Source organism: Crinia signifera, chromosome 11 (assembly GCF_055691185.1).
Source record: "Crinia signifera chromosome 11, ASM5569118v1, whole genome shotgun sequence".
NCBI classification, from domain to species: Eukaryota; Metazoa; Chordata; class Amphibia; order Anura; family Myobatrachidae; genus Crinia; species Crinia signifera.
Genome location: NC_139227.1, coordinates 94,469,263 through 94,496,988, shown reverse-complemented (window position 1 = coordinate 94,496,988; position 27,726 = coordinate 94,469,263). Strand labels below are relative to the sequence as shown.

At 48.4% G+C, this 27,726-nt stretch overlaps 1 protein-coding gene across 6 annotated transcripts in view; it reads right to left on the bottom strand.

The window, feature by feature from the left end:
• EXT2 (exostosin glycosyltransferase 2) overlaps positions 1-20,299 on the bottom strand; it is a 71,296-nt gene extending 50,997 nt beyond the window's left edge. Inside the window, exons 1-7 of one of the 6 annotated variants that reach the window (XM_083163672.1) lie at positions 20,060-20,299; positions 18,417-18,980; positions 15,931-16,020; positions 9,945-10,058; positions 9,054-9,249; positions 8,567-8,706; positions 7,194-7,287 (exon numbers count right to left, since the gene is read on the bottom strand). In XM_083163672.1, the coding sequence (XP_083019798.1) occupies positions 7,194-7,287; positions 8,567-8,706; positions 9,054-9,249; positions 9,945-10,058; positions 15,931-16,020; positions 18,417-18,952 (1,170 nt within the window). In that variant the 5' untranslated portion in view covers positions 18,953-18,980; positions 20,060-20,299. Of the gene's footprint in view, positions 1-7,193; positions 7,288-8,566; positions 8,707-9,053; positions 9,250-9,944; positions 10,059-15,930; positions 16,021-18,416; positions 18,981-19,344; positions 19,540-20,059 lie in introns of those variants that run through there. The other 5 variants (XM_083163674.1, XM_083163670.1, XM_083163673.1 and 2 more) reach the window with 5 other exon arrangements.
• Between the last annotated feature and the right edge of the window lie 7,427 nt (positions 20,300-27,726).

The following is a 27,726-nucleotide window of genomic DNA, read 5'->3' as shown; positions in this document are numbered from 1 at the left end:
CGGTCTGTTGCCTCCCGGGTGCTCGGGTACGGCACATCGCGGACCAAGTCGACAGATTGTTGGGAGGGGCTTTTAAGGGATGGTATCCAGGAATATTTAGATCAGGCATGTCCAACGTTGGCCCTCCAGATGTTGTGAAACTACACATCCCAGCATGCTTTGCCACAGTTTTGTTATTACAGAATGCTACAACTATTGCAAAGCATTCTGGGATGTGTAGTTTCAAAACATCTGGAGGGCCAACGTTGGACATGCCTGATTTAGATCATCACCGTCTACTCAGTACTAACCAACATGGGTTCGTGAAAAATCGTTCATGCAAAAGTATCGAACTGGTAAAACTTAACAAACGTGTTCTGAGACGACCAAGTGGCCGCTCTGCAAAGCTGAGAGATAGAGGCCCCTCTATCAGCGGCCCACGACGTACTCACCGATCTGGTAGAGTGTGCCGTTAAGGAGACAGGAGGCACCTGTCCCGCATGAAGATAAGCACTACGGATCGTCCACTTGATCCATCGTGCAATTGTCTGTTTTGACGCAGGCCAACCCCTGCGGAAAGCGTCATAGAGTACAAATAAGGAATCCGATTTGCGTATAGACCTGGTTCTCTTGACGTAAATCCGAAGCGCCCTGACCACGTCCAAGGAGGATTGCTCTGGATAATCTCCCTGGAAGGCCGGAACCACGATAGGCTGGTTAATGTGGTATGAGGATACCACCTTCGGAAGGAACCCGGCCTGGGTACGCAGTTCTGCTCTGTCCTCGTGGAAAATTAAATACGGAGGCTTACAGGACAGAGCACTCAGCTCCGAAACCCGGCGAGCTGAGGCAAGGGCTAGCAAGAGTACTGTCTTCCAGCACAAGAACTTCAGTTCCACCCTGTTCAGTGGCTCAAAGGTCTCAGACCTCAAGAAGGCTAGTACCAAGTCCAGATCCCAAGGAGCTGTGGGAGGTACAAAGGGAGGCTGTACTCGAAGCACCCCTTGAAAAAATGTCTGTATCTCAGGAATGATGGCCAATCTCCTCTGAAAGAGAACAGACAAGGCTGAAACCTGGACCTTAAGAGAACCCAGTCTCAGACCCCCATCCAACCCCTTCTGTAAGAACAACAGAAGGCGGGACAATTTGAATACTCGGAATGGCCAGCCCTTAGACTCGCACCAACCCGCATATGAGCGCCATATTCTGTGATAATGCGCTGCTGAGGCGGGCTTTCGAGCTCTTAACATCGTAGGGATTACAGCTCTTGGAATTCCCCTCTCCCGCAAGACCTCGGTCTCAACAGCCACGCCGTCAAATGTAGCTGTGGCAGATTCTGATGGAAGAAGGGTCCCTGCAGAAGAAGATCCGGTCTGAGGGGCAACCGAACTGGCTCGTCTGCCAGTAACATCTGGATGTCTGAAAACCACGTTCTGCGAGGCCACAAGGGCGCTATCAGAATAGCTTGCACTGATTCCCTCTTGAGCCTCTTGAGCACCTGGCCCAGAAGTGGAAGTGGCGGGAACAGGTAGACAAAACTGAACTCCCACGGAGTCGACAGAGCGTCCGCCGCTAAGGCCTGAGGGTCTCTTGTACGTGCCACGTATGCTGGTAGCTGGTGATTCTTCTGAGACGCCATCAGATCCACTTCGGGAACTCCCCACCTGTCGGTGAGCTCCCGAAATACCTCGGGGTTGAGAGACCACTCGCCTGGGTGAAGGTCCTCCCTGCTGAGGAAATCGGCCTCTAGATTTTCCCGACCTGGAAGGAACACTGCCAGCAGAATTGCTCCTGACCGTTCTGCCCACTGAAGAACCTTCTTTACCTCCTTCATGGCCATGCTGCTCCTCGTGCCGCCCTGCCTGTTCACATAGGCGACTGCCGTGGCATTGTCCGACCTTATCTTTATGTGTTGACCCTGAAGGAACTCCTGAGCCTCCAACAGAGCATTGTATATGGCTCTGATCTCCAACACATTGATGGACAAGCGACTTTCCTGCAGGTCCCACCTGCCCTGGAGGCAGAGATGAAGCACTACGGCCCCCCAGCCGCAGAGACTTGCGTCCGTTGTCAACACAATCCAGTCCTGGACTGCAAACCGACGACCCTCTATTAAGTTCCTTCTGTGTCGCCACCACAGAAGAGAATGTCTTGCCTCGGCCGACAAGTGGATCCTTTTGTGCAGATTCAGGTGCGAGCCCGCACCCTTTCTGAGAAGATCCCACTGAAAAGGTCTTGAGTGGAAGCGCCCCCACGTCAGAGCTGGGAAGGCTGCCACCATCTTCCCTAGCAGCTGGGTACACAAATGGAGGCTGATCCTCTGTGGAAGTAAGATCCTCTGAACTAGGAGCAAGATAGCCTGGATCTTGTCTTCTGGCAGGAAGACCCTCAGAGACTCCATGTCTAGCCAAAGACCTAGGAACAAGATCCTCTTGGATGGAACTAAAGAGGATTTCTTGAAATTCATTATCCACCCCAGGCTGGTGAGCGTCTGAGTAGTTAACCTCGCCTGACTCTCCAGTAACTCCCTCGTTGGAGCCTTGATTAGGAGATCGTCCAGATAGGGGATTATTGTCACCCCCTGACATCTGAGGTATGCGACGGCTACTGATAGAGTCTTGGTGAATACTCTGGGCGCTGACGATAATCCGAAAGGCAGAGCCCTGAACTGAAAATGATCCCGACCGATGGCAAAACGAAGAAAGGCCTGGTGAGAGATCCAAATCGGGATGTGTAGGTAAGCATCCTTGATATCCAATGATATCATGTACTCCCCTGGCTCCAACGAAGCAATCACTGAGTGGATTGATTCCATCTTGAATGGTTGATACGAGACTAACAGATTCAAAGGCTTCAGGTTGAGAATGGGCCTGACTGACCCATCCGGCTTGGGGACTACAAAGAGGGTTGAGTAGAACCCTGTGTTCCTCTGAGCTGCTGGGACCGGCATGATGACCTGAGCCTCCAGCAAGATCCAAATGGCCTCTAACAGGCTCGTTCTCTTTTCCTGAGATGTTGGTAGAACCGTTGTGAAGAACCGTACCGGAGGAGTGGAATCGAACTGAATTCGGTACCCCTCTGACACCACCCTGCGAACCCAAGGATCCTCCGAAAGGGAGAACCATTGGGTTCCGAAGGCCAACAGACGGGCACCTACGGGTAAACTGTTGACGGAAGCTGGTAAACCGTCATGCCACCGGCTTCTGCTGGGGCTTAGGTTCCTGGACTCTTGGAGCAGCCTGAGGTCGGGCTCTGGCCCTGGAACCTCTGGTCGACTGGAAACCTCTTCCTCTGCCCCGGAAGGGGCGCTGAGTCCGAAAGGACTGAAAAGACGGACCTGTGAACTGTCGTCTAGGAGGAGGAGGAGCTGCCGACGGTAAAAATGCCGACTTTCCTCCCGTCGCCTGTGAGATCCATTTATCTAATTCAGGACCGAAAAGGATGTCCCCGGAAAAGGGAAGCCCCTCCACAGCTCTCTTAGATTCCGCGTCCGCCTGCCAAGAGCGAAGCCAGAGGGCTCTCCGTGCAGAAATGGCGCTTGCTGAGATTCTAGAAGAGATCAAGGATACATCCTTAGCCGCCTCTCCTAAGAACATAGCAGACTCCTTAACGTGTTCAGCTAAGCAGCGAATTTCATCCATGGGCATACCTGTCTCCAATCCTTCAATGATTAGCTCCGCCCATTTTACATTTGCCCTATTTACCCAGGCCGAAACTATAGCCGGTCTGAGTTGAGTCCCTGCTGCTACATAAATGGCCTTGAGAGTCGCCTCCATCTTTCTATCTGAGGGATCTTTCAAGGCCGAAGCCCCCGGGACTGGCAGAGTTGTCTTCTTGGACAGACGGGAAACTGAGGTGTCCACAGGAGGTGGAGTCTCCCACCTGCTTAGGGCGGTTGGCTCAAAGGGATACAGAGAAGGAAAACGTTTGGGAATCTGAAACCGTTTGTCCGGGTTCTTCCATGCAGCCACAAGCTGATCCTGATTTGGACAGGGAAAGACCACTGATGTTTTCTGAACCCCACCAAACAGATCAAATTCCTGCGGCTCTGGTCTGGGATCGTCCGGTAAACGAAGAACCTCCTTTACCGCCATAATAAGAGCCTCTATCCCTAAAGGTGTAGGCTCTCCCTCAGGAATGACATCCTGAACCTCTTCCCATTCACCATCTTCCATCTCGTGAAATGGATCCTGTTCCTCCTCTAAATCATCCTCCACAATAATAGCCTGATAAGGACGTTTATTGCTGGATGCAGAAGGCCTCTCTGGTCTGTTCATGGAGTTAGCTAACCCCTCCACAGACCTTGCTAGGGCTGTAGCCCAAGATGGCTCTGCTCTGCGAGCCAGCGCCAATTCAGAAGTGAGTTTTGACATAGTACCCACTAAGGTTGAGGCCCACTGGGGCGCCTGAGACCCCGCCAGAGATGCAGATTCAGCACCTGAACATGACTGACAAACAGTGGCATTGCCCTCAGCTGTGTATTGAGAAAACTTTGCTGTACAGACAGTACAAGCGAAAACCTTCTGAGAGGCCTTGGACTTGCCCGTCATGATCCCTGCTCGCCCGGTCCAACAACAGCGTGCGATACAGGATCTTGCACACACACACACACTGAGTACAGATACACCTCTCACAAGCCAGAAACCTCAGGGTTCTGTGAGACCTGGAGGAGAATGAGCCCTGTTACACCAAGACCGATACAGCGCAAAACACTGTGTCAGTAATAAAACTTTTTTCAGAGCCCTCTAAGCTGCAGTCACCTGTGAACAGGAAAGAGTCAGCCTTACTGTGTATCTGCGTAATGGCCGCGCCATGCCCGCCTCCGTGTAACAGCGTGTCCCCTCTCCCTCCTACCTAGCCAGCCTGTGCAGTCCTGACAGCGCCCAGAGCCACCCGCTTGCTAGCGCTCACTGCGTGTAATGCCTCCGGCACTTAGTTCTGCCGCGTGGGACTAGTACACAGGTACGCGCCGTTTGCAAGATGGCGGCGTCCTCACAACGCTGCAGAGACCCGCGCACAGCGCGGCAGACGGAGAAGCAGGGGACGGCGTGTGGAAAGTGCGCTCAGCGCCCTACTCACCACCGGAGGCTTCTCCTTCGTGACTGGCGTCCCCTTTGATGGAGGGGCGGCAGGAGCACGGAACCCGTGCAGGCAGGTACCTTTAGCGAGGTCCTGACTGACGACCTGGAACTCCAGGGGCGCTGAATGCCCGGACCCACACCTTTCAATAAGTGGGGAAGGGATTCACACTGCTATCAAGCGAAAGATGTAAAAATCTATGTATATAGCAAAAACTAGAAAAATGTGCAGGAGCAGAAAAAACTGTGACCTAACTCCCTGGCACAATTTTCTCACTGGGGGATTGTGGGTCTTAGAGGGGAGGAGCCAGTATCCCCTAATTATTATTAAGAAGTGCCTAGCTCCCAGCATTCCCAGCTCTAATACCCGATGTGATTCCAGTGGTCCCTGCTGCATGTCAGAGAAAACCTCGATAATGGAAATGCTGTAGATGTGATTTTCCTAGATTTCGCTAAAGCATTTGATACTGTCCCACACAAGAGATTGATTAATAAAATGGAGAACCTAGGATTGGGTGAAAATATCTGCAGATGGGTAGGGAATTGGCTATGTAATAGAGAACAAAGAGTGGTTGTGAATGGTGCCGTATCAGATATGATACCGGTACTAAGTGGAGTGCCCCAGGGTTCGGTTTTGGGGCCCATTTTGTTTAACATTTATATTAACGATATCGGGATAGGGTTACTCAGCAATGTATCCATCTTTGCGGACGATACAAAACTTAGCAAAGTCATCAAATCATCAGAAGATGTCACCATGCTTCAAAATGATCTTGCAATTCTAGATGAGTGGGCAAAAAAATGGAAGATGAGGTTCAATGTAGATAAATGTAAGGTTATATACCTTGGGAGACACAACCAGTGTGCAAGTTACAACCTTAGCGGAGAGGAACTGGGTAATTCCATACTTGAAATGGATCTAGGAGTCCAAATAGACAGCAAACTGGGGTGTAGTGCCCATTGTAATGTAGCTACAAAAAAGGCCAACACAATTCTGGCATGTATTAAGAGGGGAATGGAAACTAGGGACTCAAGGGTAATTATGCCACTGTATAAAGCATTGGTGAGACCTCACCTCGAGTACGGAGTGCAGTTCCGTGCCCCACACTATAAAAAGGACATCATAGAATTAGAAAAAGTCCAAAGGCGAGCAACAAAGCTTATTAGGGGAATGGAGAATTTAAGCTACGGGGAGAGATTAAGCAATTTGGGACTATATGCTCAACATGTACAAGTATATCAAGGGCCAATATAAGGAACTGTCACACACCCTCTTTTCTACTAGAAAGGAATCTAGGACACGAGGGCATGAGTATAGATTAGAAGAAAAAAAGATTTCATTCAGCTAGTAGAAAGAATTTCTTTATGGTCAGAACAGCCAAACTCTGGAACTCTCTTCCCAGAGAGGTGGTAACGGCTGGCTCATTAAATGCGTTCAAGGCAAAGTTGGACAAACATTTACTGGAGAAAAACATCCATGGGTACAAATAAGAAATATAATTTGTCTGTAAAATACCAGAACCTACCAAATCAGCAATGGATATCTATACCAGGTTGAACTAGATGGACGCAAGTCTTTTTTCAGCCTTACCTACTATGTAACAACTTCTCCACTACTACTTCCCTGCAGATGGAAGGGAAGCAGGGGGAGAATGAGCTACTCACGCAGATTGCTACCTCACATTGGTCACCTGCATACAGGTATAAAGACTGAGAATCCCACACCGTCACTGCAGACTGATGGGAAGGGGATGTTCTTTGCTTTTTAGTGCTCCGGCTCCATACACTCACTTCTACGCCCCAACATTTCTGCTGCCTACTCCCACACCAGAGCATCCCGGCTGCCTACTCCCACACCAGAGCATCCCGGCTGCCTACTCCCACACCAGAGCATCCCGGCTGCCTACTCCCACACCAGAGCATCCCGGCTGCCTACTCCCACACCAGAGCATCCCGGCTGCCTACTCCCACACCAGAGCATCCCGGCTCCCTACACCCCAACACTCCGGCTGACTACTCCCACACCCCAGCTCCCTACACCCACATCCTAGCATCCCAGCTCCCTACTCCATAATGCCCCGGCTGAATACTTTCACTCCCACACATCCCCTAATAGATCCATGGAGAAACAATCACCTGTCTTTGCATCTCCTCAACCTGTCGCTGGGGAAGGCCCTGCAGGATGTTGTACATGTCCAGGATCTTCTCCTCTGGGATCACCACAGATGCTCTAAGAAAAATCATAGTAAAACTCATAAATAAAGATAACACGTGATCCGTGGAGTAACGAATCCTGCTTCTCTAGCAGTCAGAAGGATGATTCTGGGTTTGGTGGATGTCAGGAGAAAGTTGCCTGACTACTGCTGGTGGAGGAGGAGGGATAATGGTACTGGGGATGGTGGAGGAGGAGGGATATTGGTACGGGAGACTGACGGAGAAGGACGGATAATGGTACAGGGGGCTAGTGGCGGAGGGATAATGGTCCTGGGACTGGCGGAGGGGGGCTGTGTATCAGGGTTTCGGCTAGGCCCCTTATCTCCAGTGATGGGCGAGGTTAATGCTTCAGCACACCAGGCTATGTTGGACAATACTATAGTTTGGGGAAGATCCTTTTCTATTCCAACATGACTGTGCCCCAGTGCACAAAGCAATGACTATAAAGATTTGGTGTAAGGAGGTCGGTGTGGAAGAACGTGATTGGCCCACACGGAGTCCTGACCTCAACCCTATTGGGCAAGTTTGGGATGAACTGGAACAGAGATTGTGAGCACGAGGCCTGCTCACCCTGCATTAGGGCCCTACAGAATAAATATGCATCAGGCTCCATCTCCATATTACAGTATACAATGTCGTTACAGTCCTTGTTGGTGTAATGGTCAGGTGTCTGAATACATTTGTCCATATACAGAAATACAATCATATACAATGAAATAATAAGTTATACGACACCAGACTTTGGTGTGCGTAGATGACCCCTAGCGGACATTTGTTATGCTGAATATTCATGAGAATACAGCCTCTCGGAACCAATGGTCACTGTGCCATACAATATAGAGAACTCCAACGCGCCCCCCTACCCACGCGCTCCACCGCCATACAGCGCCCCCCTACCCACGCAGCTCCACCGCCATACAGCACCCCCCTACCCACGCAGCTCCACCGCCATACAGCGCCCGCTGCCCACGCAGCTCCACAGCCATGCTGCGCCCCTCCTACCCACGCAGCTCCACCGCCATACTGCGCCCCTCCTACCCACGCAGCTCCACCGCCATACTGCGCCCCCCTACACACACAGCTCCACCGCCCCCCTACCCATGCAGCTCCAACACCATACAGCGCCCCCTACCCACGGGCTCCACTGCCCCCCTACCCACGCCATACAGTGCCCCCCTACCCACACCTCATTATAAGCCATTATACCTTCTGCCTGACTTCCCATGACCTTAACGCGGCTACAGGAAGGGCAGCTTTTCTCGCTGGTTTGAATGGCTCTACAAATCAGAAATTACCTTTTCCAATCCAACACCTCAGAGAAAGGTAGTATATAGGAATCAGCGATGATGACGGGAACACAGCCGGCCTGCAGAACATCACTGAGAATTGCCTGTCCAAGGCGGGCCCCGCGGAGGACCAGGCAGAAGGTAGCCTCCTGCAAATACCATAGATGCACAGTTAGATATACTGTACACACACACACCACGCTGTACATACAGTACATATACCCAGGAGAATCATTCTTAGCACAGTGAGACATCTAGTGGTGGCTGTCAGCATTGCAGATATTCATTTGCAGTAAGCACATACTGAATAAATGCCTTTTTGCTATAATTCTGCGATTTGCTACTGTAACCAGTGTCTGGCATGTCCCATCTGCAATTTAAGGAGCACTTCCTTATGCTATACAATCCCTATTTTTCACAAGGAACATTCTGCCTTCTTCTCCCTTTATATCAGGTCAGTGTGATCATTATGTGATTGTTATAGATCACCATTTACCTGCAGGACTTGGGGGTAGTCATATACATTGTTCTTGTGGCAGCGTTTGCGGTGAGGAGATGCGTCGTCGGACAGGTTGCTGCATTTGTCTAGTATCAGCACCGACTCCCCATTCTCTGCTCGAATCGTCTCTAGGTCGGCATGAAACTCAGGGTGTAGGGCAGTCTGGGAGGACAGGAGGAAGAATGTGCGGGGACTGGAGAGAGGGGAAAAGAGGGATACTCATTGCAAGCAAAGTCCTAAAGTCCCCAAGTTACAGCTTCTATATATCCACTCTAGCATTTCTCTAAATAAAGTATATAAACAGTATAACCCTTCATACTGTACAAACCATAATGTGACTTCTTACAATATACCGATATCACCGAGAGCGGACATTAGGGTAGATGTCCCGATAAGGGGTACAGAAGAACCGGCATAACCCCTTTTTCCCTCTGGATGCGCCAGAATATTTCCCATAAATATTGTACGGGAATACACCAGTCGGGATACAGACAGAGGGATCCAGTGGATCAGGAACTTGGAGGTAAATACAGGCCTTCAGGCTAGGATTAGGCCGTGCGAGGTGGACTGTGACCATCAGGATCCGCTTTGTGTATTCATACCCTCCCATTGGACCACTGCGCACTTATACTGACTGCTAGCCCACAGCGATTGCCGGTGTGTACCGGTTCTGTATTGGTGCACTGCGCACTTATACTGACTGCTAGCCCACAGCCATTGCCGGTGTGTACCGGTTCTGTATTGGTGCACTGCGCACGTATACTGACTGCTAGCCCACAGCCATTGCCGGTGTGTACCGGTTCTGTATTGGTGCACTGCGCACGTATACTGACTGCTACCCCACAGTCATTGCCGGTGCGTACCAGTTCTGTATTGGTGACTACTTACCCAGGGGCTCTCTCAGGTAAGTTCACCTCAGACAGAGGACTGTACACAGGAATACTGACATCGTACCCTTGGCGATACGTCCATGTTGAGAACCCGCCTCCAGCCAGCACCGCCCTGGAAGAAAGAAAGGAACCATAACCTTTATATCCACAATGTAGTAGTGGTACTTGCTATAGAAATGGTACTGCTCAGATCTGTGCTATAGAAATGCATATATATGGCTGTGTCCATGCAGAAGTTGTATTGATTAATATTAATAAAACTGTGCTGCTTAATCAGATATGGAACGCCTGTATACTGCGGGTGACTGAGGCTGTATACGGAGCAGACTGCGCTGAGTGATGTGATATGTGATGTCTGTATACATGTGACCGAGGCTGTATACGGAGCAGACTGCGCTGACTGATGTGATATGTGACCGAGGCTGTATACGGAGCAGACTGCGCTAAGTGATGTGATATGTGACACCTGTATACCGCGTGTGACTGAGGCTGTATACGGAGCAGACTGCGCTGAGTGATGTGATCTGTGACAGCTGTATACTGCGTGTGACTGAGGCTGTATACGGAGCAGACTGCGCTGAGTGATGTGATATGTGACCGAGGTTGTATACGGAGAGGACTGTGCTGAGTGATGTGATATGTGACACCTGTATACTGTGTGTGACCGAGGCTGTATACGGAGCAGACTGCGCTGAGTGATGTGATGTGCGACTGAGGCTGTATATGGAGCAGACGGCGCTGAGTAATGTGATATGTGACACCTGTGTACTGCTGGTGACAAAAGCTGTTACAGAGCAGAACTTGTATTGGGGAGAAGCTGCATCTGATACATTGTAGCACTTCATGTACAGATCGGAGACTGAGTCGCACAGAGTATACTGGTATCATATCACATTACTTAGCGCAGTATTCACTTAGGTCCTAGTTGTGTTGGAAGATGGCTGACGACTTATGTGAATTTGGGCAACACCAGCACAAAGTAGTGGAACTGTTCCGGAGAAAGGGGAACGATGTACACAGCTGTCACTCACAATGATGTAATAGAGAATAGATATCCATGCGGACCAGCTCTGGAGGCTACAGAGATCCCGAGCATACATGCAGATGGCAGCTATGCTTAACCTAACAAGACACAAATGGAATGCACAGACTGACAAGAGACACAGACATCTCTCCAATGGTGCGAGAACACGTTCTGTGTGCTTGGGCAAAGCAGGGTCAGACTGATAACAAGCACCTGTCATCACCAAGGCATTTATCCTCCCATTACACCTAATGAACATAATTACAGAAGCAGAAAACCAGCAGATCAAACTGATGCCCGATTCCCTGTCTGAGCCGCAGGTCATTCTCTCCATGTGCTGGATACTAACCCTAAGAGTCCCTCCTGCAGTCATATCAGGGTCACCTCAGGTCATTCTCTCCGTGTGCTGGATACTAATCCTAATGCAATAATATCAGGGTCACTGCAGGACATTCTCAGTGTGCTGGATACTAATCCTAAGAGTCCCTCCTGCAGTAATATCAGGGTCACCGCAGGTCATTCTCTCCATGTGCTGGACCCTAACCCTAACAGTCCCTCCTGCAGTAATATCAGGGTCACCGCAGGTCATTCTCTCCGTGTGCTGGATACTAATCCTAAGAGTCCCTCCTGCAGTAATATCAGGGTCACAGCAGGTGATTCTCTCTGTGTGCTGGATACTAATTGTAAGAGTCCCTCCTGCAGTCATATCAGGGTCACCTCAGGTCATTCTACATGCGCTGAATACTAATCCTGAGAGTCCCTCCTGCAGTCATATCAGAGTCACCGCAGGACATTCTAGGTGTGCTGGATACTAACGCCACCTTCAACTCCTTGCTCTCCCCCCCTCCTCCAGCTCTTCTGTCCTCCATCGTAGCCGCTGATTTTGCTACCTACTTTTCAACCAAAATCTCCTCTCTCAGGACTGCCATCACTGCTGCCATGACCTCACCCGATCCCTCCTACATCTCCACTCCCCCCCCCTCCTTCCCACCCCTGTCCTCATTTTACCCCACCACTGCCGCTGAAGTCCACTCTATCCTTCAATCCGCTTCTCCCTCCACCTGCCCGATCCTATCCCCTCCAATATTATCCGTTGTCTCAGTCAGTCTGCTCTCACCTGGCTCACCTCTTTAATCTTTCCCTATCCTCTGGGATCTTCCCTTCCTCCTTCAAACACGCTCTTGTCTCCCTAATTCTCAAAAAAAAAAAATCTGGACCCCAACTCTCTGTACAACTACAGGTCCATCTCCCTCCTCCCTTTTGCCTCCAAGCTCCTAGAACTTCTGACCTATAATCGTCTCCTAAGCCACCTTACTGCTAACTCCATTCTAGACCCCCTCCAATCCGGGTTCCGCCCTTTACATTCCACTGAAACTGCCCTGACCAAAGTCACTAACGATCTACTATCGGCTAAATCCAAAGGCCTCTTCTCTATCCTCATCCAGCTTGATCTGTCGGCTGCCTTTGACATGGTTGACCACCCTCTCCTGCTCAACACCCTCCGCTCCTTTGGCATCACTGGCATGGTCTACTCCTGGTTCACCTCATACCTCTCCGTTCGCTCCATCTCCACTCCGAGCTCCTCCTCTCCTACTACCCCGCAGCCAGTCGGTGTTCCCCAAGGGTCAGTCCTTGGCCCTCTCCACCACCTCTCTGGGCACCCTCATCAGCTCCTATGGTTTCCATTACCACCTTTATGCTGATGATACCCTAATCTATCTCTCCTCCCCCGACCTATCCCCATCACTCCTGTCCAAGGTCTCCGAATGCCTCACGGCCATCTCAGCCTGGATGACCCAGCGCTTCCTGAAACTAAACATGGCTAAAACTGAACTTCTAATCTTCCATCCCCCGAACATCCCCTCTTCCACCCTATCTCCATCAGCATTGGTGAAACCGAGATCACCTCCACCGACCACACGCGCTGCCTCGGTGTCATCATCATTGACACCTCCCTCTCTTTCACCCCCCACATTCGTGCTCTCTCACAGTCTTTCCGCTTTCACCTACGCAACATCTCACACATCAGACCATTCCTCTCCACTGACGCATTCCTCTCATTCACTCTGTTGTCATCTCCCGCCTTGACTACTGCAACATCCTTCTCTCTGGGCTACCTCTCACCTGCCTCGCACCTCTCCAATCCATTCTTAATGCTGCCGCTAGGCTCATCTTCCTCTCCCGCCGCTCTACCTCCGCCTCCCCCCCTGTCTATCTCTTCACTGGCTCCCCATTCCTTTACGAGTTCTCTTTAAACTCCTCACCACGACCTACAAGGCTCTCTCCTCCTCCACTGCTCCCTTACCTCTCTTCACTGATCTCTATCCACACTCCCTCCCTCTTCGCTCCATCGCTGACCTGTCACCTAATCACCTTCTCCCACTCCAGTGTCCAAGACTTCTCTCGCGCTGCCCCCCTGCACTGGAACAACCTCCCGCCACCCATCAGCTTTCTGATTCCCTTACCTCCTTCAAGCGGTCCCTAAAAACCCACTTTTTTCGACTAGCCTATCCGTCCTCCTAACTTCTTTTGATTCTCCTATCCTGCCTCCGTTCCTACTTATCCTATTGTTTTTTGTTCGTCCACCCACCTTTTTTTAGTATGTTAACTCTTATGAGCAGGGCCCTCCTTCCTCACGTACTTACCCTACCTCTTTACCTCACCTGTGCCGCCTACTCCTCCTCCTACTACTACTACTCCTACTCCCTCCTGCAGTCATATCAGGGTCACCGCAGGACATTCTCTGTGTGTTGGATTTTACCCTAAGAGTCCCTATAATATCAGGGTTGCCATCTATCGTAACCATGGCGATGCATTCGCAATCACACACCAGAACTCATCTTTGTAGCAGATCAACAATTCTTGTAGTAGAAACCGGGTTATTTTGGCGATGTGAAAGGGACATTATTTAAGTGCAATGGACAGAATCTCAAAATTGGTCGAGGTCTGGACCTTGACTCGGCAAATTCAAAGCATTACTACATAAAATGAACCAGCTACTCTATTGTAGGTCACCAGACACGCTTAGGATATTTGTCCTATGCAATGTCTGATAAACTTCCCTGGTGGCCTTATGTCTTCCTCTAGACCAGCGGTTCTCAAACTGTAGTTCCTGACCCCAAAGTGGGTCATAAACATCTCAGCATGGGGTCACCTTGCTGATGACTTCTCTGATCTCTCAGTCAGTGATCCAAGGAGGCTGAAAGGTCTGTAGAATGGTCCATTACTTTAGACTTCTCCTATCATTGGTGCAGATATAGGAGGAGTCATCAGACAGACTTCCTGCCTAATCCTGGTCACCCACTGCCTAACCCTGTCATTCACTGCCTGCCCAGTCTCCCACTGCCATCCTCTGTCTCCTCCCTGTCACCCGCTGCTTACCCTAGTCTCCCACTGCCATCCTCTGTCTCCTTCCTGTCACCCATTGCTTCCATTAGTCCACTGCCATCCTCTCACGCCCACTGGAATCCTCTGGCTCCTCCCTATCACCCACTATCTGCCTTTCTTCCATCATGTGCCTCCCCTTGTCACCCACTGCTGCCCTGACATCCCCAAAGTCTTCACAGCAGGAATAAGCTTTAACATTCACATAAATGTATTTATGGGGCAGGAACACCATAAGGAACTAGTCATTGCAATTGTGTAAAAAACTAAAGGCCATAATTCTGGTTCACTCACTAAGTCAAATTCCTTCTCAAATGGACAAACCCATGTGCACTGCAGGTGGGGCAGATGTAACCTGTACAGATTTAGATTTGGGCGAGTTATTTTGTTTCTGTGCAGGGAAAATACTGACCGCTTTATTTTTACACTGCAATAGAGATCCCACTTTGAAGTAAAACCCCAACCCAAATCTAATTCTCTTGGAACGTTACATCTGCCCCACCTGCAGTGCACATGGTTTTGTCCATTTGAGAAGGAGTTTGACTTTGCGAGTGAACAAGAATAACCCCCTAAGTGATTGCATTAGCGTACACTTCTGTTTGGTGCCATGTATGTACGGTCTGCGGACCACACGTGTCAGCCATTCTGAAGTAAATTGCTGGGTTCCTGTAATAGTTCTTATTGTCTGACGGGGCCCAAAACAAAATCACTGGAGCATCCCTACACTAGACAACTGCAGTATAAAGAGGGACTTGTGGTGAACTTAAGGATTGAGACAATCAGGTCTTCAGAGAAATCCCCACAGGAACCTCTACAATGATGCCGGACTGCTTGGGAGAGGTTCTCTAACAAAGTCTTGTGCATGAAGACCGATCAGCTTCCCTTTCAGTCTGGTCGTACAGAAGACAGCTATGAGAAGGTGCCCGGTGGGTAACAGCAGCCAGTAAGTTCTAACAGAACTGCCCAGGGATTACCTCCCGCAGCAATACAGAAGCAAGAAGGGTGTACACACTATTTTATACCCTGGCTACATAATGACAGAGCAAGACCTCACATCTAGTGGGTTCAGCTTTTTGGTAAATAGCAGGGAAACCTAAAACCACTGAAAACTGCTATTTCACCATGAATTTCCAGGATGATAATCTTAATAAATAGGTCCCATAATATCCTTATACATGATGTTGCACTTATCACAATAATGCACCTGTGCGCCAGGGGATTACAAGGACTTTCCATTCTACAGTCTCTAACTTTCATGTTTGTTTTTAAACACTGTCTCACGAATGGCATGAGTGCCCCCATGTGGACACTTCTGTGCGCGCTAGTAATGTCATTTTTTGTGATTGTAACATTTTCAGATTGTGGTAATGCCTGTATGCAGTATACACAGAAATATTGCAATTCCAATGTTTTATACATAGGATAATGGTCAGCGTCTGATCATGTATTAGGCTGCAGCCCAGGGTGTTGGTGGGGTGTCACGGTTAGTTATAAGCGCCCAGGCTGCCTCGCAGACATCTTATAATCATACGGCGATGGTGCTACAGCAAGAAAAGAGCATATGGATTATTATTACCTGTCACGGGGAACATCCAAAGCCGTGTTATAGTCGGGGGGTCCTCCAGGCAGCATGTTAAAAAGAAGATGGTTTGTGCCACGGTCCCACCTGAAAAGTCACCAAATTAGAGACATGTAATACATTTTTGGGACACAGCAAAATTTTAGATTCCAAACTGTTGAAAAAATTTCTCCTGATGAAAGCACGTACAAGTCTTGTCGTATATGACTCTGTTCCCACCACGGGGTTTCCAGGTCAGCCAAGGGGATACGGTCACTAGATTTACAACAACTAGGTCGACATGAGGAATGTCTACACAAGCATTTGGTCGACCGTCAAAAGACTATATCCAATAATTTTAACGAGGTGCATACAGGTCTGAATTAATATTAGACCTCTCCATGAGGGAGTCCCTCATGGAGAGGATCAGCGACAGTATGCCCTTCTACTTGCACTGCATGGACCCAACATCAGAGTGAGACTCGCCGACACATCAATACCACACAGTAAGCTACTATCATCTTTATAATACACTATTTGCATATACTGAACTCCTGCCGTTATCTTTGGAGGTACACAGATCCTCCCCAGAGTTTTGATGTGGAGGAATCCAGGTTATCGCTACACCACCATCAGCCCATAAGACATCAGGCATTGCCACATCGTGGGACAGGTTACTATACCATCACCCACGGTTGGAAATTCCCCTCTCCTATCACCACCATCAACATCCAGCCTACAGTTATTGCTCCCAGTATATACATCATCCTAACACCCAGCCTACAGTTATCGCTCCCGGTCCGCACACCACCATCACAACACACAGTTGTTGCTCCCAGTATATACATCATCCCAACATCCAGCCTACAGTTATTGCTCCCAGTATATACACCATCCCAACACCAAGCCTACAGTTATAGCTCCCGGTCCGCGCACCACCATCACAACACACAGCCTACAGTTGTTGCTCCCAGTATATACATCATCCCAACATCCAGCCTACAGTTATTGCTCCCAGTATATACATCATCCCAACACCCAGCCTACAGTTATCGCTCCCGGTCCGCACACCGCCATCACAACACACAGCCTACAGTTGTTGCTCCCAGTATATACATATCATCCCAACATCCAGCCTACAGTTATTGCTCCCAGTATATACATCATCCCAACACCCAGCCTACAGTTATCGCTCCCGGTCCGCACACCATCACAACACCCAGCCTACAGTTATTGCTCCCAGTATATACACATCATCCCAACACCCAGCCTACAGTTATTGCTCCCAGTATACACATCATCCCAACACCCAGCCTACAGTTATCGCTCCCGGTCCGCACACCATCACAACACCCAGCCTACAGTTATTGCTCCCAGTATATGCACATCATCCCAACACCCAGCCTACAGTTATCGCTCCCGGTCCGCACACCATCACAACCTACAGTTGTTGCTCCCAGTTTCCCAATAGTAAACTGTTTCCAAATCACATCAACCCCAGAGCGCCAACACTCCCAACTCCTTCTTGAATTTCTTCACGACCAGGGGGACCTGGACTTCCCCCCCGGGAGTGCAGGCCGCCAGGGTTCTCTCTAAGCGCTGTGTAAACCCTTCCTTCTATAAAATCTGTATGAAATTGACCCGGGTTTTTGAATAATAATGTCCTCCACTCTGTATATATAGAGAAGTATCCCGATCAATGAGCCAAGCCTATTAGAGAACAGTCCATTTCTTAAAAGTCAACATGAGGTTTTTCACCTTTTTTTTTGAGCCAACATATGCCGACAGACGGTATTTCATGCCCTACCAGCCACTACAGTGTGGTGGGAGTATAAAATAGTGTGCCGAGCCATACGAGGGGACTCGGTGCTACGTTTCACGGATATACAGTGTATGACTATTACATCATCAGGCGATAATAATAACACGTGAAGCCAGTGCCAAGTGAGCTCACACTATCGCCACCACGACATATCTCTATCACTAGACATATGCAGGATGAGTATCAAGATTATGGTATTAAAAAGGTCAGCAGTGTCTAGTCTACTCCAAACGGTCGACATGGGTACGATAAACACAAGCAAGAGGTCAACATGAGGTTTTTTGTTGACACTTTGAAGACATTTCGGCACATGGACCGTACCATGTACCCTCCGCATGCTGTAATGGTCCTATCCGCGTGGATGGTTAAGCAGTAAAAGTTCCAAATACACCTCATGTTGACTATTTGACCATGTTGACAACATGTCTTGTCTTGGCCTATCATCCGGATAGTGGTAGAATTACAGGGCGGACTGTCATATCGAATCTACCAACAAAAGCTCTTTCACACTCACAAGAGGACCCCACTCTGTCCTTGGTGTCTGGAGGTCTCACCCAAATTGTGCTGTGAACCCAGTAAACCCACCCAGCCCGCTGTTCGCTGCACCACTGTCAGATGTAGCCGACAAGCTGCCACTAACATAATGCCACCTGTGGTCCCTGTGCGGAGTGTTTGCTCATACCTTGGAAGCTGCGCCAGAGCTTGCGCCGTCTCTTTAATGCGCAGGTTATTCTGACTGAGGACATCAATGGATGGCAGGAAGAGACAGGCCCGATTTACATCCTCGGTGTAGAATTCACTCTGAGAAACCGCAGCCAGTAACTGGTTGTACTCCCGGGAAATGGTACTGCCCACTGAGCCCCCATACTCGTCCGTGTATTTCTTTAAGGGGTATATATAAACTTTGACCTTGTTCTTAGGGTTGAAGCCACAACGGTACACATCAAAGCAGGTGTGCATGCGGCAGCTCAGATCCCCCCTCTCGGGTAAGGGGCTGTCGTCCGGCAGCTTAACAGCGGGTACATCATGCACACTCCTCTTCTCCGGACTCCAGTCGCTGGACTGTTCAATAGTATGAGGCCAAAACTGGAACATTCCCGTGGCAATAAGACCCAACAGTACCACCGAGAAGAGAGCAATGTAATAAATCCTGTGCTTGGACTTCATTCTGGGGATGAGGACCGGACCCCGTGTGCTATACTTAACCGAGGCACACATACTGGACCTCTCAGTCCCTGACACTGCGCTGCGGACAAAGGGAAGCAGACATTGATCAGTAACTCTCTCATCACAGTACAGCAGTTATAAAGTAACCAAGGGATACAGGCAAATCAGTACAGAAACAACATTCACAACCGCGGGGGCCGATGAAACGTTGTAAGTCCATGTCAGGAGCGTACATGGTGGGTTCTACCTCTGCGCATGCAAGAGAACTACAGGCAATGCACAGCAGGTGCATAGCCATTTGTGACTTACAGAGCGTAACTGGGCTGTCTTCGCTTAATTCAGTGAGGATGAGATGACCCAATTGCTGGCTACACAGGGTTACCCCAATTTCTGACTGATCTTTTACACAAGGGCTAGTGCAAGAGCACACTGACTATGAATACCTGTATCGACGCAAATGGTTGTGGTCTGCATAAGGGCGGAACAGTGCAACTACTATGGTGAACAAAACGCAACAGCAATTATAGTCAAAAGACAGGAGAAGGAAGAGAAGGTGAGAAGAGAGGATCAGTACAGGGGTAAGGGAAGGAGAGGAAGGGGTATGGAAGGAGGGGATTAGTAGGGGGTATAGAAGGAGGGTGGAGGGAAGAAGGGGAAGAGGGGATAAGTAGGGGGTTCGGAAGGAGGGGGAGGGGATAAGTGTGGTAGGGACGGAGGCGGTTAGTAAGTGGGGTGGGGAAGGACATTAGTAGAGGAGGAGGAGGGAATTAGTAGGGGAAAGGGGTAGGGAAGTAGTGGGAAAGATTATTAGGGGGTAGGGAAAGGGAGGGGATTATTAGGGGGTAGGGAAGGAGGGGGGTGGATTAGTAGGGGGGAGGGGATTAGTAGGGGGGGTAGGGAAGGATGGGGGTGGATTAGTAGGGGAATAGGGAAGGAGGGGGGAGGGGAAGGATTATTAAGGGGTAAGGAAGGAGGGTTGGGATTGGTCATGGCCCAGGGGGGGTGGATTAGGTAGGGGGATAGTCGGAGAAGAGTAGAGGGAAGGGGAAGGACAGAAGGGACCACCATATCACATGGACGGGTGCAGCTGTGGGAAGGGGAAGAAGGACAGAGGGGACCATATCACATGGACGGGTGCAGCTGAGGGAAGACCTCCACCTTTCTAACCTCGGACCCCTGTAGCAGCAGCTCCCGGCCACGGGCCGCCCCCACACGAATCACCGTTACAGCCTCATCCCGCAGACAGATATCACGTCACCGGGCGGATTAGACAGCAAGTCCCTCTACAGTGCGGTCTCGGAGGAGCCTCCGAGCTGTCTCCGCCAACATGGAGGGCAGTGAGCGGCAGCCATCATTCCAGAGACCACGTCTGTCAGCACGCTTCCTGTCACATGCCCGCTCTACTGCTCGGCGGGCCAATCGCAGCGAGGGGCGGTGCTTGGTGGCGCTCGCCGGAGGGCGGGTCTTTTGCCTGATGTGTAACCATCGATGGCGGGGGCTCATCCGATAATTAGCGCCATCGGTCACTTACAGCTTTAAACGATGATTGCTGCTCGGCATGTTAATAAACTACAGAATATATAATCCCGGTGCTACTGCTGCGGCTGACTCATGGCATGTATCCCATAAGTACAGAGGTGTCATTTTCTACCACTGTAATTACTACAGCCCTGTACACACACATCGATTTGCTTTTGATTCGATTTTCTATTAGATCTGGCATTAGATCATTCCATTCTTTTTTGCATTAGATCTGTACTTTTGCATTAGATATCGAATTCGATATACATTCATGGTACATTGTACACATTCGATTTACTAGATCGAATTCGATATTTCCTTGGCTGCACAGTAGATTTTTCAGTACTTGTTTAGTTTCACGGCGGCAGCGTCTGTGTCCCCTTTTGGGGCTCGTTTCGCTCGCCCACGCTGCAGGCTCGGTGGCTCGCTATGCTATCTAAAATCAACTCCATGCCAACGTGGATAGTGGGGGTATGAACTATATCACGTTGGCATGGACTTTATTTTAGATAGTTTGCCGAGCGCCGAACCCGGAAGTAGCAGGCGGCCATACTGCCGCCATGAAACTAAACAAGTACCGTTTTTTCTGTTCAACTTTGTGAAAACAGGAGAGCGCATCGAATCGAATGCAGATCTAAAGTGATACAAAAAAACATTTGATTTCGTTTAGGATTCGATTTGATTTTGCTTCTATAAGCAAAATCGAATAAAAAATCGGGAAAGATCAAAATGCATGTGTACGATTTTTGATTCGATTTTGCTTATAGAAGCAAAATGTGATATAAGTGTGTAACGTACACAATAGAAGCGTAACATCCATTACAAGCGTGTAACATACAAAAAATAAGTGTGTAACATACCGTACATATTAAGAACATGTAATGTACATAATAGAAGCGTGTAATGTACATAACATAAGCGCAGGGCCGGCTCTACCACTAGGCAGCTTTAGGCAGCTGCCTAGGGCGCCAGGATCTAGGGGGGCGCCACCAAGCCTGCCTATCAAAAAATCAATGATGTCCGTGACTATCCTTGTTGTACTTAATGCAGGTGGCTGCTGTGGAACCTCTAAGACCTCATCTCCATACTTTCTTTTGAGGCATACTTCCCTACGTTACTGCCCACTCTTCCTGTACTTTGTTATGTGTGGCAAAGGGGAGGGTGTTGGGGGCCTCCAGGGAAAGCAGGGGTCTTACCCACCTTCCTGGGGGGCTGGGTGGACCACAACATTTTTGGGAGGTTACCTGCCATTCCAGAATGTTAGGCAAGTATGCATTACGGGGTTGGAAAATGGTTATTGGTGGCAGTATGGGAGGGGGGGGAGAGGCAGTAGGTTGAAGTTTTGCCTAGGGTGCTTAGAAGCCTTACACCGTCCCTGCATAAGCATGCTACATACATAATAAAAGCATCTAACGTACATAATAGAAGCATGGGTACTTGTATACTATCCCGGCTCCCACGATGGGCATCGTACAGGGAAAAATCGCATCGCATGCGATCCGATGCGATGCCATTTTTCACAAAAATCATGGAATGTGTTCAAATCATGTAAAATGCACCCCAAATGTCATTTTTCACACTGTATCACCCCCACTATCAACGCAAACCCGAAGCGTGGCGAGCGGCGGCGGTACGCGTCCTACAACCTTTTCATACCCCCACTATCCACGTCGGCGTGGAGTTGAGAATAGAAAGTGTGGCGAGCGCAGCGAGGCGACGCGGATACCTGTGAAGCCCGCCCTGTGAATCCGTGTCCCCTCGCGCTCGCCACACTTTCTATTCTCAACTCCACGCCGACGTGGATAGTGTGGGTATGAAAAGGTCGTAGGACGCGTACCGCCGCCCCTCGCGGGCTCGCGGGGCTCACTGCGCTCGCCACGCTTCGGGTTGGCGTTTAGTGGGGGTGATACAGTGTGAAAAAATGCCATTTGGGGTGCATTTTACATGATTTGAACACATGTCCATGATTTTTGTGCATAATGGCATCGCATCGCATGCGATTTTTTCACAAATGCATTAGGCATATGGCATGCGATGGGAGCCGTGATAGTATACAAGTACCGTAGCATGTAACATACATAACATATGCATGTTACATACATAATAAAAGCATGTCATGTACATAACATAAGCGTGTTGCATACATAATAAAAGCATGTAATGAACATAATAGAAGCGTGTAACATACATACGTGTGTTACATACATACCGTACATACATAATAAAAACATGTAACATACATAACATAAGCATGTAACATACATAATAAAAGCATGTAACGTACATAATAGAAGCGTGCTACATACATAAGCGTGTTACATACTGTTAAAGTCGAGTTGCACACACGCCATTTTAGGATAGTATGGCCGCCATTTGGTTCGCAGAGTTGCGCAAATAAAGTATTATACACAGGTTCTGTGTAGCGAAGCAAACCTTAAGAGCCGCCATACTAAAACACATAAATTCATATCCCACATTAATACAGAATAAAGGATGTTTATTTAAAGGTTTAGTGCACTACACATAGTTTAATTAACAATATGCAATTCTTTCTGTTCATGTTTAGTATCGTTATGTTCCATTTCTCATGCGCAGCACTCCGGTTGTAGCGAAAACTTCGCAACTCATAAGGTCCGATAATTACGAACAAAATCCATACTCCATGTACTATTTCTGTTAGAACTGTGTAAGACAAAGGAATCAAGCTATAACCGGTTCTTGTTGCTGATTTACGACCCCGACGACGATGCCAACAAACAAAGGACACACTCCCACTGCACCAATCCTTATTAAAAGGTATTCGCAGTTTAGGTACTAAGTACTGCAAAGGGATACTCAATTACTGGTGTCGTTTAAGCGTGTATAATACACGGAAAAGGTCTGCTACGCTGCGCTACGCTTTGTTCGCACGTAGCTAGGTTTAAAGGGTAAGCAGGTTACGGAAACAGTACGTAAACTGCGCACTTCACTTATTGTCCTTCTAGTTACTTTTATATCGGTATTGATAATTGCGGGCTTCGTCCGAGCGATACATTCTCTAGAACACTGTACCAAGCGCACGACTTGAGCCTATACCAGCAAAAGGGTGGAAGTGATCATTTAACCATTGCTGGAGAGGCCAAGTCCGCGGCGGTTCAGGGTTTGAGAGGTGCTAGCGTATGAACCCGAAGTATAATAAGTGAAGTCCAAAGAGAAATTGCGTGTTGTGTTTAAACATATAAGGTGTTTGTATTAAGTAAGCTGTATTTCTGCCTGCCACAAGTAGTTTAACGGGGTATAGTGTCTTGAATTGCTTGTTTATAGTTACGGTACATGTGCCGCATGCGATAAAGTTTCGCACACGTGGAGGCAAAGGCCTGTGTTTTTTATAGTACATAGAGGATCCCTTCTGTGCAAAACTATAATCTTTTGTTGTCCATTACTGCAGGGTCAGGGATAAGTTCTGGGCCTTTTACAGTAACGTAAAGCGTCTGCAGTGTATTACGTAAGGTACGCACACACGTGTTTACGTTAAGTATAGTTTTGCATCTCTGTACGTAATTTACGGATTTTGTGCGAGATTTATTTCGCATCCTTGTACGTAACTTACAGATTTGTGTTGGGATTATTTTCGCATTTCGGCGAAATTGCCGTGTTTAGCGGTACCCGATTGCGACCTTACAAATACACTGTAGAACACGTGGATGGCCGATTCATTGGCGGCCAGTGAACAGGTTTTAACAAACACACGTGGCTGTTCGCGGGCACTGCACATGCAGCACACATAGGAGCCCAGAGGTGGCTAGTATTAATCACAAGCTCTATTTAAACAGTATATTAACATACTGTGGATAAAGCGGTAATTAATAAAAGTAAATATTTTTGGTTTATTCTCAAAAGCAAGCAATTCAAGCATTATTTTAATAGATTCCTATAGCCATTTAAGGGGTTTATACTCGCATAAGCATCTAGTGAGAAACTACCAACCAGGGAAAGTTTTCTGTACAGAAATATTTCAAGTTTTAAGCGTAAGGCCAAGGTGTAAATAGCATCCAGTGTGAAAATCATTGGATGAACGGGCGTGTGACGATGCGACCCACAGCGCAGTCCAGATCAGGATAGTATTTGTGTGTTGAAATAAGACATATAGGTGTGCGTGACGATGTGCCCATAGGAACTGCCCCTTTCGTGGACCCGCCTATTTGGATCCTCCGGAAGGGTACAAGAAGCTAAATCGGAACCCAGTAATCTGATTAGCCCCTTTAAAAAAAACAGTTTTGAGGATACAGGTAAAACAAGTTTTTTTGTGTTCTGCAAAACTCGGCCGCACCCTGCAAGTCGTGTTTGTGATGCGTCACTTACCGTAAGCGAGTGGTGATTGAGTAGACGCAACCTCGTAGAGTGGGCTTCACGCTTAAGTGCGGAAGAGTGCCACGCTACAGAGAAGGAGTGTTTTGGGTACTGCTCACTGATAAATTACCCACCGGCCTCTTCTAGTGTGAACCTCTCATTCTCATAAATCAAATTTGAACAATGAGAAGCAGTAGCTCGCACAGGGGGGTCGTGCTACTTAGGGAAGAATTACGCCGACCCAAAGGATCGGCGGCATTCATAATGTGCAGGAAGCACGGTGAACGAGCAGTTGTTTACTTAAATAAATGGAAGGAAATGACACAGGGCAGCAAGGTAGAATTTCCCAGTGTTGGTAGTTTCGATCCAGACGTCTTATCAGCAGTTAGAGATAAGATATGTCTGCTCTTGCCACTCAAGGAGAGAGTTGAACAAAATGAATGTCTAAACTTGTGGCAGAAGGAAAGTAAAATTCAAAGGGAACATGGTTATTTATCAGATGCAAATGTAATCAGCCACAGGAATACGAATGTTTTTACCTCCCAATATGTACAAGAGGGAACAATTCCTGTCCAAAGTGGAACGAACAAAAACATGCAAATGAATAACCTGTATACTGTTTTTCCCTCTATAAGCAAGGTACAGATCCGGAGGAGGAGTTCCTGACACCAGCCATCCCTTGCGAAGCTAGCGGAAATGAGAGAAAGGCTAAGACAGTCCAAGCTGCTGCTGCCATCCTAGCCGAGGAGATGGCTGATGCCAGGAACACACTTGGAGACAGAGGTAAGCACACACAACACAGCACAGAGATAGTTATTCCTGGAGTATTTTCCAATGGTGCGGAGGGGATACAAACCTACCCTCTGCACACAGTGGAAACTCCTTGTGGAAGGGGAGACAGAGATGAATTAATGCCTGTAAGGGTTATCGACTTGCACAATACGTGGACACGATTGGAACGTCATTCAATCATGTCGAATTTCCCCGATCCCAGGAAAAATCTGGCAATTTGTCAGAAATTTGTAGAGGATCTGGGAAATGCAGATGAGCCCACCAATAAGGATTGGCGGAACATGTTGAGAGATTGCCTCCCTTCCCACATAGATATCCCAAAATTAATTTGGGATAGTGGTGTGGAGGGCGATAAGATTTTAACTAAACAGGGCAACCAGGAAAATATACGCCTAATAAATATACAATTGGGTGTATTTTTCCCTGCGACGGTTGAAAATATCCAGACGTTCACTATCATACAAAAAGATGGTGAATCTGCCAGCGGATATTTCAACCGTGCTTTGCAGGCATTGCCAAAACACACTGGTGTCCCTGACCCCAAGGACAACGTACACTTTAGGGGAGTAATTGCCTCTTTGCTGATACAAGGTCTTAAGGAAAATTTGAGAACCAGCATAGAAACCATTTTCCCCAACTGCAGAGAGATGACAATAGGTACTTTAAGAAAATCTGCCATTGATCGAGACAAAAGAATTATGAAATAAATGCAAAGAAATGGTGTGCTTAAATTGATGGCAGTTAGCAGTCACGCTTTCAGTAATGCCCCAACCAAAAACACACAACACACAAGGCCAAGGCCCTTATTCTGATCGGTGCGGATATTCCCGCATTCTTACGGAGCGGTCCGCACGCCACGGTGTTTTGCCGCATGCGGCCATCGTCCGTAGAAACGCCCACGTGTCCTCCGCATTCGGACGGACTCACTCTTTAAGAACAGGGCGTGTTTACGGACGACATACAAAGCATGCGTGTGCGGGAGAAACACTCCGATTCGGCACGGTATTACAGAGTATTACAGTGTATGCTCGGGAATACCGCATCCGAACGGGAGCCAAGCGGTGCTACCGCACGTAAGCGGAGTATTTACGCCAAACAACCCACTATGAAGTATCTTCTGCAATACATCACATGACCCACTTATTCAATTACCTATCCTCATAAACTTGACTGTGACATGAATATAAATAAATGTGTTTACTTTACCCAAAATGTGTGGTTTCATGAGTACATGTCAAATACACATGTGTATTGCTAGTATTAATATTCTGTCATGTCCATTGTTAGCAGTTTGAAAGTGTCTGACAAGTACAGCATATGTGGGTGTTTAGTACGGGTTCCTTGAAGCAGCAATGGTTTCAATTAAAGCACTGACAAGCGTCCTATTAGTGAGTAATGAGTAAAGGAGTAGATTCTATTGGGTTCAGGTGTTAATGGTTGTAGTCATTAGGCGTACGTTCGCCTACCGCATGAACGAGTGGTGTCCGCAAAGCAATAGTACACTTGTGGACACCGCACATTTCTGGCCTTTTTGATCGCGTGCATTCGGAGTGGTTTCCGAATGTACGCCCCCCAACATAAGTGTACTCCCCCGTGTCCGCCCATGTTTCCGCCCCGTTTTGCCCACTTTGAAACTACGCCCATGTGTCATTCCGCATGACGCCCATAATACGCCCCTATTTCCCGACTGATAGCGGTGAACAGTTTTGGACGGGATTTGCCCGAACTGGTACCGAGTCAAGGCGTGGCACATGCGCGTAGCGTTCTCCACGCATGCGCAGACGCCATAAAGACGCGATCCGTAAGTACGCGGTAAAGTCCGCGTCAATCAGAATAAGGGCCCAAATGATGTAGGACGGAAACAAACGATATGCTTCAACTGTGGTACAAAGGGACACTTAGCCAGAAATTGCTGGACAAAGAACCATAGGGATTAAAACACACATATAAGTGACCGGGAGACACCGGGAGACACACCGGAAGGAGAAAGGTAGGTCTCAACACATAGCCATAGCCCCATCTATTAGCCAACGCCGCCCTACCACAACCAGGTAACATGACACAATATCTGAAGGAGGAGCCTCAGATACGGGTAAGTGTAATGGTTTAAAAGCTAAAGGTTTTTTTTGCTTAACCCTGCCAACAATTTTTTTCCTTCCTCTGGATTAAGGTTGGGCAAAACA